At 28.3% G+C, this 12513-nt stretch overlaps 3 protein-coding genes across 3 annotated transcripts; 1 reads left to right on the forward strand and 2 right to left on the reverse strand.

Moving 5' to 3' along the window:
• Positions 1-365: 365 nt before the first annotated feature.
• Positions 366-4982, reverse strand: PGO_125070 (hypothetical protein, conserved; the record flags this gene model as incomplete). The annotated part of the gene is made up of 1 exon (XM_028689297.1): positions 366-4982. The coding sequence occupies one exon, from the start codon at positions 4980-4982 to the stop codon at positions 366-368; it is 4617 nt and encodes a 1538-aa protein (XP_028545098.1).
• A 2280-nt stretch (positions 4983-7262) lies between these two features.
• PGO_125080 (hypothetical protein, conserved) lies at positions 7263-8979 on the reverse strand (the record flags this gene model as incomplete). The annotated part of the gene is made up of 2 exons (XM_028689298.1): positions 7263-7392; positions 7595-8979. 2 exons carry the CDS (start codon positions 8977-8979, stop codon positions 7263-7265), a joined length of 1515 nt encoding a protein of 504 aa, XP_028545099.1.
• Positions 8980-11080: 2101 nt separating this feature from the next.
• On the forward strand, positions 11081-12400 carry PGO_125090 (vacuolar protein sorting-associated protein 4; the record flags this gene model as incomplete). The annotated part of the gene is made up of 1 exon (XM_028689299.1): positions 11081-12400. One exon carries the CDS (start codon positions 11081-11083, stop codon positions 12398-12400), a length of 1320 nt encoding a protein of 439 aa, XP_028545100.1.
• Positions 12401-12513: the final 113 nt, after the last annotated feature.

The raw sequence follows: 12513 nt of genomic DNA on the forward strand, positions 1-12513 counted from the left end.
TACAAAAAGAGGCGAAAAAACATCGCAGCAAAACGTCACACCTTGAGGTAAAAAATAATAAAAAAAAAGAACCAAATGGATCTATATACGTCGCTCAAAACGAAGTGTCAACAAATTTAAATTTGAAATGTTCTATCTGATGTGGTAAAAAAAAAAAAAAAAAAAAAAAAAAAAATAAAGGTAAACAAACATTCTCCATAAATTAATCATTTCGAAAAAAAACATGACAAAACAGTCGAAACGAGTACATGTACATGAACACATAGATATATCTGCGTATATGTATTTTTATATAACATACCTTATGCATAACCATGCAGATGGCATGGGATAAAAATATATTTGGAGTGCTTGAAACGGATAAACTAACTTATTCTACCCTTTTTCTTGCTTTTTAACTTGGCAAAATCTGAAAATTCCATCACACCATCTGTAGGTGCATCGGACGGTTGCGCTTTTTTCTTTTTGGAATTTTTTTTAAAATTCTTATCTTTCGAAAAATTATCTTGTTCACTTTTTTTTCTTTTTTTCTTTTTGTGTGACATTTTGTTAGGCGAATCCATATCGTCATCTAAATCTTTACCTATGTCAAAATTCTTGGCAATGTAGTCATCCAAAAAATCATCTTCTTCCTGTTCTTCATCTATCAATGACCCCGATCCATCATCGTCATGATCATCATCATTGTCAATATCGTTACTTTTGCTTGCACCTTCTCTCTCACCAGCCTCTTGTTTTTTTCTTTTAATTTGATACTTATCTTTAAATTTTTTAAAACTGTTATTATTGTAGGTATTTAGTATATCATAAAAATATTTCTGATATGGGTTGTTCATTAGTTTAAATCTTTGTTGATTTTTTATTTCTTCCTTTCCCTCACTCTTCTCATTAATGCATGAATCGTGTATAAAATTGTTAAAAATGTTAAGCATATTCACTTGCTGCTGAGCATTTTTATATTCCAACGATAACTTATCCAGAATGTTAATGACGTCCTTAGCTTGATAATCATACATATGATAATAACTATTAGAACAATCATACAAATTCATGGGTGGTTCTGGTGGGTACTGATTTGGATAGTGTTGAGTGAAATTATTTGCTTGATGATTAATCGTTGCTTCATTTTTGGTTGGCGGTAGCAAAACTGAATTTATTTCACCCTCGTTTAATTCATTCGTATGGTCATTGATTTGTTTTTTCCTTCTCCATTGTCTATTGTTCCTTATATTAATTACTATATCATCATCATGATCCTTCTCATAGCTGTTATTATTATGGCCCCTTTCAATGCCGTTTCCATTGTCCATGATGTGCTGATCTATTTGCTTGTCTGTGTCCTTTATGCCAAGAATGCTCCCTCCTGAAATTCTTTCGTTACAATTTTTTTCAAACAAATCTGCATTATTGGAAAGTTGTTTATCATCCACCAAGAGCGATCCACCACTTCCTGCGCTTCCATTCAGATTTTCCTTAGCAGAGTTATCAGTTGTGTTTGTTTTTTCACAAGAATTTCTTAAAAGTGGTCTACTATTCAAGAATCCATTATATGACAAACTGTTTTTATGCTGACTATATTTTTTCATTTGAATAAAATTATAATTAAAAATGGTTATATTTCTAAATTCGAACAGAACATTCTTAAAATTATCATTTAACATAGATGAAAAGTTGTAGAATTCATAAAAATGAGTTAACACAGAATTAGCATCCAATGGATTATTTACTGATTCGTCATAGAGAAATATTTTATCATTCACAAGTACATTTTTTTCTCCTTTATGATATTTATTGAACTTTACAATATATGAATTTTTTACGTAATCTAAATTGTGTGTATATAAAATATTCTCATCATTGTACAAAAATTTCATTAGGATATTTTTTTTAAAAACTAAATATCTAATCATCATTAGGGAAAATAAATGAGTACAAGATTCTTTTGAATGAATGCTACGCTGAAAAATTCTCTTTATAAAGCTTACGTTTCTAATTAAATTTCTATCTGTTAAGATTAGTACTGTTAGTAAGCCGTAGAAATTATATGTATGTTCATTTTCGTAATAATTCATATTTTTTAAAATACTATAAAAATAGCAATATATATTGTCATCTATTTGATTTGATGAATACAAAAGTAGAAACATAATGGTTAAAAAATTTATTTTAATTTTGTAGGACTCTACGCTTTTTATAATTTTTAATAGGGACAAAAAATTTAAGCTGTGTAAGTATTTATCCTCTGATGGTCGGTCATCACTCCCTGTTTCTTTCCCGTTCTTATTTTTAAGTAAAATGCATCTATTGTAAATTATGAAGTATATGTTATTCACTAAAATACTGGATAATAGCTTGAGGATTGTTTTGCTCAAATATCCATACAGGCACTGTTTATGCAGAAGCGTTTCTTCTGTTGTCTTTTTTTTGCCATCTTCGTGTTTTCTTCCATTTTGGGGCCCATTTTGGTGCTCATTTTGGGGTTCATTTTGGCGCTCATTTTGGGGCCAATTTTGAACCCCATTTAGGTACCCATTTTGGAGCCAATTTTTGCTTCCCCTCCCTTTTAGTTCTCTCATCTCACCATCTTCAACTCTCTCTTCCGTTTCACGTTTCATTTCGCCCTCATCGCAGTGACGTTTGCTATGTTTCTTATTTTTATCTTCTTGGAGGTCCTCACTGATAATCATATTTGTCTCTTTCGTACTTCCCATAGACCAAGAATTATCATTTGGCACTGTCTGGAAGTTTCTGAGCATACCCATAAGGTTCGTTGCATTTCCATTACTACAATTCGGTGCATTCTCCTTTTTATATAATTCACCATTTCGACTTCTTTCTTCTAATTCTCTCGTGCATATTTTGTTAGCACCTGAATCCTTATTTCCATGACATGAATTTTCAGTCCCTAAATTCACATTGGTTGCACATCTTATTCCATTCTTCGCTTCTTTTTTATTTTCCCAATTTTCGGTATCGATAGGGACATATTTAATGTAACTCATTTTTTCTATGCTCCATTCTTTGAGAAGAATATTTTTTTTATCATTAAGTTCAAACACATTTTTTGAAAACATTTCAAAAATGTATGTAGTAAAATAGATAATATTTTCCGTAATATCATTAAATGAGTTCGTTTTCATTTTGTATAAAACGTATAAACATCTATTCATGCTTACAATTTCTTTCTTCAATTTTTCATTTATAATATTTTCCTTGTCACCAATTTTTAAAGACTGAACAATCTGTTCAACACATAATCTCAAATTTGATAAAATTTGTTCAAAACAGTAAAACATAACATAACGTTTCATATAATCTATAGTTATTATATGTTTCAAAATATTTAAAAGTAATGGGTTTCCCTTATTAATAGTTATGTATCCATCCAGTAGAATATTTAAGTTTGCAAATTTATTCTCTTTTTTTTTTAAACAAAATTCATTCAAATTATTAGCTGATACAAAAAAGACACTAGGTATTGAACTGTATATACCATTCTTCAAAATGTAAATGTATTGCAAAAATAATTTCTTTGTATAATTCTCGAAGGCATATATGTACAGTAGCGAATTGAGAAAGAAATAATAAGAAGAAAAGTTATATTCCTTAAAATTAAATCTGTTAAATAGTATGTTTAAAATATAATTCATAACTGTCTTATTATTTTCTTCTACGGTTTCTAAATTTTCGTTTGGCAAAACAAAAATAAATACATGTTTCAGACATTCCAAAATGGACTTTTTGATAAATACATCTTCTCTTTTTTTGTAGAAATCAAGTAATACTTTTATATACATAATATACACCAACGGATTTTTTTTAAACAAAACAACCATATTATTAATTCTATCACTGAAGATATTGCTCTTATTGTGAATAATTTCTAGATGAATTTTTTCATCATCTTCTGAATATTTTTTAATGTAAATTGTATAATATTCATACATTAGATTTAATCCAATATCGTAAAGTAAACTGTATATACTACTCATATTTAATTTCCTTTTTAGCAATAGTTTTAGCTTTATTTTATTACCACGATGGTAGTTATTATTATTAGTAGTAGTATTATTCATTTCCATACTGTTGTTGTTACTATCCTTGTATTCATTCCCTAAATCGTATAGCTGCTTCAGACAAATGGGTATGTTGGAGATATCAATTATTCGAGGTTTCTCCGTATATTCGTCCACACTTTGACTAGTTGTAGTACTTTTTTCCTCACATGAGGATATTCTCTTTTTTAATAAATGTTTTATTTTTTTTTTCCATATTTTGCAGTTTAATGTATTTTCCTTGTTCTCCTCATCAAACTGGAAAAGTATATCCTCTGGATTTAGGAAAAGTAATTTCTGTTGAGATGATTCGGGTTGATACTTCTGCTCTTGATCTTCATTTACAAATGTTTCATCATTTTCATTTGTTTTTTCCTTTTTTTTCTGCCTTTTCTTCAGTTTCTTAATATAGAAATTTATGTTATCATATTGAAGATTTTTTTTTTTTTTTTTTAAAACATATTTCGATACAATACGTTCCATGTTTTTTTTTAAGGAGAACCAATATTGGTTTATATCATATAACTTTTTTAAATTTAGAATAAAATGCTCGTCTGTTTTTTTTAAGCTTATTTTATTTTCTACAACATTATCAAGCATATGCTCAAAATCACATATGGGTTTCCTATTGCTCATGGTACCAGTGGTAGTAACAGTAGCAACATTGCTACCACTCCTATTGATATAATCTTTGTTTCCATTGTTGTTATTGTTAAATCTTTTTCTATTTCCTTTTTTTTCCCCTCCTCCATATGTGTGGTTGATTTTATTTTTCCAGCTCTTATTGATGCCAAACCCCCTTTTCTTTAATTCGTTCTTCTTGTATTTGAAGCTTTTTCCAGTCTTCTTGAAATCATAGTTTCTCGCATCCCTCTGCTTGCTTCTTCTATTCTTCTGCTGGTCCATATCGTGGAATTTATTATACATATTACAGATATATATGTATATTTTATTATGTACTATATTATTTGCGCACGTTTCAAAGTGCACATTGGGTGTCGTAGAGGGGGGGGGGGAAGAAGTGTGTTCTTTATATACTTATAATTTTTTTTTTTTTTTCTTTTGTGTACCTTATTTTCTGAATTTTTGACAAAACGGGAAAAATTCGCTTTCTTTTAACCCGTCGCCTCTTATCTGTTCCCTGTTATCTGATATCTTTTTTTTTTCTTTTTTTTAAATTTACGAGGGATTGTCAGTTAGCTATTTACTTTAACTGGTACATGAAAAAAAAAAAAAAAAAAATTAATGGAAATAGCTTGCAAGCACGTTAGGCAAGTAAAAAGGTTACATGTGATATGTGTTCAAAATTGCATTCTGCCGCTCTAGGAAATGTTCAAGTACACTATGTATATGTATACATACGTATATGTGTATGTATATATATGCATACATATATATAAGCGCTTCAGCGTGTGCTGTGCCTGTTGACCTAATTTATAAGACCTCCTTTTGTTTCCGGCTCATGTAGCAACATTTTATTTAATACTAACATGCATTATGCAAAAGTACATACCTGTATGTATACATCCATACATTTACTGTACATATATTTTGCTATTGTAAATGGAAACCCAAGGGGGAGAATGCAGCTTTCTTCGTGTTCAGGCGACTGTTTTAATTATTTTTAAAAGCATCTCCTTTTGCTGGTTATAAATTCATTTCAATGAATGTAAAAAATAGTTTAAAAATAGGGAGAAAACTACAGTAACGCAAATGGTTCAAATAATGACGGAAATATGGATGAAAGGGACGATTCAAATGACGACACAAATAATGATAAAGAGTGAGTAAAACAAAATTTATGTTCCAAACATGGAATGAAAAAAATATGACGTGGTAATGTATATTCGTTATTTTATTTTTTTTTGTATGCTTTTCCAAAAAATATTTACTTCTCGCGACCACGGCAGAAATGCTTGAACTTTTTTTGGAAGATAATGGGAGAATGTACTGGTGAAGTACTGCTATGGCATTTTCACTTGTTGCTACATGTAGAACATGTATGCATGTAACATGTTTATGTGGTATTTATAACTAATCTTATTTTAAAGCATTTTGACCCATTCATACGTAGATCTTAAAAGCTTAAAAAAAAATTTCCATCCAAGCATGTGCTAATTATATGCTGTGTTAACTGTAGAAAATGTCCGGAACATTTTTTCTTACATTTATACAAATAATTTTTTTTATTATATGCTTTGAAAGATGGAAAGGGGGGTGAATTCGGGTCTATTCTATTTTTTTTTTTTTTTTTTTTTTTTTCTCCCTTTATCAAAAAAGAGTAATTTGAATAGCTATTATATGAAAAAAAAAAATAAAATAGAAAATACAAGAAAAAAAAAAAAAAAAACAGGAAATTTATCCAAACAGATCAAAAAAGAAGTGCCATGTAAATGTTTTTTTTTTTTTTTTTTTCATTTTTATTTTATTTTACATAACTAATTAAGATCATAAAACGGAAACCCGACCCAGACCTTATAAAAAATTTTAACCTATTTAACATTATTTTATTGAGAAATTTCGTTCACATTTAAAATGGTAATAACAATATTAAGGACATTTGAACATATCCCCCTTTTGTGGTAATTTGTTTTTAATCCATCTCAAATTCTTTAAAATATTTGACGAAGCTGGAGAAAAGATATTTTTAAAAGAGATATATCATATATTACATAAAAAGTTAACACAGTAAACGAATTTTTTTTTTTTTTTCTCATTTTTGCCTTTTTTATACCCCTCCGTACACTTAAAACGTGGTACTTCTTATGACGTGATATAACTTATGACCCTATTTTTTTTTTTTTTCTTTAATCTTTTTTTTAAAGTTTACTAACGATTCAGAGTAATTTATGCATTAATGTAATTTTTAGGCATATTATAAGAACAAAAGGTCATCCAAAAGATTTTAATTATGTTTCCATCATTTCAAAAAAAAAAAGAAAAAGTGTTAATTAAATTTTCGCTTAAAAATATTTATGAGGGGGGTCAAAAAAAAAAAAAAAATATATATATCAGGATTGCATACACTACAGCTTTAACGCATTTCACATTGTGCGCATAAGCACGGAATGAAAATTACACAAAAAAAAAAAAAGAAAAAAAAAAGGAAAGGAAAACATAAATAAGTAGCATGTGTTTTCATAATTATAATAAAAATCTGAACACACATGTAAGCATAATATTAAAACAAGCATATCACAATTTGTCTTAAGAACTTTTGGACACCTGGCTGAGCTTCATTACGGAGTCGTGAATTATATCAAATGATCTTTCGCAAATCTTCATCATCTGGAAATTTATGTCCTTCATTCGATTAGCTGTTTGAAAGATGAAATCCCTGAAAATTGGGAAATGCCGAGACAGAAGTGAGTGGATAGTGAATTTAAAAAAAAAAGGGTTGCTGCATTTTTGTAAACATGCGTGTGACAAAATAACCATTCAGATTAGTAATAAAAACAAGTGACATGTACTTGAATGTAAAAAAAAAAAAAAAAAAAAAAGGAAAAATTATTTTATTTTATTTTTTTTTTTTTCCGTACTTTGGTGAATCAAACTGCTTAATCGCACCTTTTGTCGTTAAATATACATCCTTCGAAAAGTTAAAGAAGCTGTTTTTTATGTCATAATAAAATTGAGGATCTTTCAACTTTGTCATTTCTTCCCACTGAATATTTTTATAATAATTTTGAAATGAGTCACTTACAACTGGGATATTTTTATATGGGTAATATATGGGTTTAAATGTTATTTTATTTTTATAAAATGGAAAATCAAAATATAAATTTTCCAAATTTTTATTCACTGATGTATTTTCATCCTGGGTCTGGTCTATGGAATATACATTTTGCTCAATTAGCAACCCGAAGCATTTCTTCACAGCTCTTTCTTTTGAATATATATGTGTTCCTATACATATACTTGATTTTAAATTTTTTTCATAAGGTGATAAATACAAATCGTTATATAAAGTTTTTTTTTCTTTTCTTTTATTAAAAAGGTAATTTTTTATCATATTATAATTTTTTAAAAAGGGATTATATTCCTCATGATCATTGTTCTCTTTGTGCATAGCATTGTCAGTGTTGAGTTCTTTTTTTCTATTGTTGTACTGTTTTATTTCGTCATTTTTAGACGACATATTTTTGCTACTTAATATTTTATTGATAGTATCCTTCGAATAAATTTTATCGAATGGTATAATTTTATAAAAATAAAATGCATTGTTGTCTTTTGACCCTAAGCAATTTACATTAATGTTTTTATTTATATGCAAAAAGGAAATTCCTTTACATACACCTATGGACTCAAAAATAAGATTGTTGTTAATATTTTTTTTTACAAATTCGTCATTATATGTATCTACAAATTCGATGACAAATTTTTTTTCTCTATTTTTTGTTCTTCTTTTTTTTTTTTCAAATAAATCAACAGGAAAATCGTGATAATTAAAAATGTCCAAAATGTGCAATCTTTTATTTTCTTCAGAATCTTCATAATCTTTACTTTTAAAAAAACCTTTACTTAAAAAATCGGTGTGATGAGTTCTTTTTTTCCTTTGTATTGGAATTTCGAATTCATCTTCGTTTATGCTTTTGTGCTCTTCCTTTTTCGTGCTATTTTTATCTTTGTCTTGTTTCTCTTCTATCTCGTTACTAATATTCTGCCCCTCCTTTTTAATATAATTATTGAAAATTAGCAGTTTTTCCTTTTCCACATTTTCGTTATTCCTTTCAAGACTCTTTTTATCCTTATGGTTCCTTATGTTTACACCACTAAGTAATTTTTCATGCACTACCTCACCTTGATTTTTGGAGACGTCCTTATTAACCGGAATGTCCATTTCCTCACTGTCGAATGCAATGTCGATGTTCTTTTTTGAAGATTTTTCTTCCCTTTGCTTTATCTCCTCATCCCGATTACTCATTTTTTTGATAGTTTGTTGGGAAGCAAATAACGAATGGGTAAAATGTTGTCAAAAATATGTGAAAAGGAACGTTTATTAAGCGCAAAAAAAAAAAAAAACAATAAAACAAAAAAATAATAATGTGAACATGAATATGGACACGCATACTACACAAATTGCGATGTCTGGGAAAGGGATATTAACATTTGTATTGGGTATAATACTGCATGTTGCTTTCTTACGTTTCCATTCTCTTCCCCTTTCGTGTAACGTTTATTCGGATAATATATTTATGTTCACTGTGCCTTATGTTTTATCAATATTCTACTGTGACTGCAACGAGCTTTTGCATAAAAAAAAAAAAAAAATCCCCGCATATACAATAACGAGAAGCAGGGTTATTTGTTCATTCAATATTCTTCATTTGTTATACAATTTAATTTTTCTATTTTTTTTTTTTTTTTTTTTTTTTTTTTTTGGGTTTTTTTCATTTTTTTTTTTTTTTTTTTTTTTTTTTTTTTTTTTTTTTTTTTTTTTTTTTTTTTTTTTTTTTTTTTTTTTTTTTTTTTTTTTTTTTTATATATTTTACTTTTTTTCTATTAAAGTATTCTTTAAAATTTAAGTTTTTATAGGAAATTTCCTGCTCATGTTTTCATGCCTGCATTTAAAACTACGTGCGATATTTTGTTCTCCCCATTGTATTGTTTCCTCTTCAACATTTTAATTTTTTTTTTCCCCCGACTTGTTTTGTTTCTTATTTTCTGTGAATAAGGCATTAAAGTGTGTCGCAAACTGTTTGTTTATATGAAAATTTTTCTAAAATAAAAATGTTTCGCATGCATGTGTAGCTTTCGTTTCAGCATCATGGTTTTGTCGTGTTTTTACATTATTTTATTTTTTTTTTTTTTTATTCTTTTTTTTTTTCTCATTTGGAGTTGCAGTAATTGCAATGACCGGAACTTCTCAGTGCACTTTTAAAATAGTGAACATGATTTTTTAAAGTTTAATCCAAGTACTAGCTTCCACAGACACGAAAAGGTTGTTGGAAAATATTTAAAAATAAGAAGTTAAAAAACTGTAAATATGGCAAAAGTTGCAAAAATATGAAAAAGTGTGAACGTGTGAAAAAGCGTGAAAAGGGTAAAAAGTGTAGTCAGGTGTAAAAGAGCAAAAAAAAAAAAAAAAAAAAATAGAACAAAATGTTACCACGGGGAAACGAAACAAGATAGCCTTTTTATACCTACATAACAAAAACTGTTATTAACTCCAAATAGTCAGATGCACACATACAAAAGGAAGGAATATATATATATATATATATATATATATGCATACATAATACTTGAAGAATAATATTATTGTAGTTATTTTCATATCTTCACATATGTTCAAAGTGAATAAAATGAGTAACCATTATAATTCTCAGCTGTAAATACAGGAATTGGTGAAATTCATAAAATGTATTTATTTTTAGCAACTTAATTACACGGAAAAATAGGAAAAAATTCTATACCAAAAAATACTATAACTTAAAAGGAAGCCTTTTTTTTTTTTTTTTTTTTTTTTTCGTTCATCTGAATAGAAAATTATGCACACATATGCTCATCCATTTCTTTAGAACTTTTTTCTCAACCCCCACTGAGTTGCGTGCCAAGGACATGTATTTATTTTTTCCTTTTTTCTTTATTATACAGTTCTGTATGGTAATTTCCTAAAAATTAATCATTCATGTAAATTCTATCTTCGATATGTATAATTCAGCGCATATTTTATTACTTAATATTGTGCATAATTATATACATATATACACATTTTTATGTGAACCCCCTTCTCCTTTCTACTTGTACTAACGTTATCTGGGGATCATTCTTTTCGGATAATCTAAAGAACCTTTTCATTCTGCAGCCTACCTGTACATTAAACACATTACTGTTTTTCTTCCCCCTCCTCGTAGATCAGAAAAAGAAAAGAAAAAAAAAAAAAAAAATTCAAATAATGTGTTAGTCACCTTTTCTTTATGCATAGCGGTACATTTACCCCCAATAGCTGTAATACACATATTTATGTTCAACAAAGAATTGGAAACATATATTTAAAGCATCATTAGGAAAAGTTAAGGAAGATGGATTCTGAAGAGACAATTAATCAAGCCGTTAAATTCGCTAAAGATGCTGTTGTAGAGGATGAGAAGAAAAACTACAAAGCTGCATTAAATTTATATATACAGAGTTTGCAATATTTTAATTTTTTCTGCAAGTATGAAAAAAATTCAAATATCAGGGAATTAATTTTAAAAAAAATGGAAATATATATGGAAAGAGCTGAAAATTTAAAAGAGATAATCAATAAGAAGGAAAATATGGAAACAAAGGAAAAAATAGGTGGAGGAGGGGGAAGCACAGAAGAAATTAAAGAAAATATGAAAAAACAGGTAAAAGATTTTATTTTGAACAAAGACAAAACTGTGAAGTGGTCAGATGTATGTGGGTTAGAAACAGCAAAAGAGATATTAAAAGAAGCTATCATATTCCCTTTAAAATTTCCGAAACTTTTTAATTCGTCTTCTTTGCCATATAAAGGTATTTTATTATATGGGCCACCCGGTACTGGAAAAACATTCTTAGCATTAGCATGTTCTAATGAATGTAACATGAATTTTTTTAATGTATCATCATCTGACTTAGTTAGTAAATATCAAGGTGAAAGTGAAAAATATATTAAATGCTTATTCGATACTGCCAAAGAGTATGCACCTTCAATCATTTTTATAGACGAGATTGATTCGTTATGTGGGTCTAGAACAGATGGAGAAAATGAATCAACTAGAAGAATAAAAACAGAATTTTTAATAAATATGAGTGGTTTAAGTAATTATAATAACAATATTATAGTTATGGGGGCAACTAACACCCCTTGGTCATTAGATAGTGGCTTTAGGAGGAGGTTTGAAAAAAGAATATACATCCCACTTCCAAACTTGTATGCAAGGATGAAAATATTTCAAAAGTATATAAATAAAAGCGAGAATAATGAAAGTTTTTCAGATGGAAAGAACGAAAGTACGAATGACTGTCCAAGTAACATAGGAAAAGAAGATATTAAGTATTTTGCAACCTTGACTGAAAATTATACAGGTGCTGATATTGACATTATATGCAGAGATGCCATTTATATGCCTGTAAAAAAATGTCTCCTTTCTAAATTTTTTAAACAAGTAAAAAAAAATAACAAAATTTTTTACACTCCATGTTCTCCTGGAGACCCTGACTTAACAAAAGTTGAGAAAAACGTAATGAGTTTAAATGAAAACGAATTATTATTGCCTCCCTTATCTGTACAAGACTTCAAAACAGCCATATCCAATGCTAAGCCGTCATTATCTGTCGATGATTTGAAAAGGTATGATGAATGGACCAAACAATATGGGATGAATGGAACGTGAAAGGGGGAAGGGGGGGGGGAGTTTGGTAGGAAAAAAAGGACATATATGGAACTATAAGCCTTTTATTTATTGATTGGTTAATTTATCTATTTTTATTTTTTTATTTTATTTCA

Source organism: Plasmodium gonderi (assembly GCF_002157705.1).
Source record: "Plasmodium gonderi DNA, contig: Chr12, whole genome shotgun sequence".
In the NCBI taxonomy this organism is placed as follows: domain Eukaryota; phylum Apicomplexa; class Aconoidasida; order Haemosporida; family Plasmodiidae; genus Plasmodium; species Plasmodium gonderi.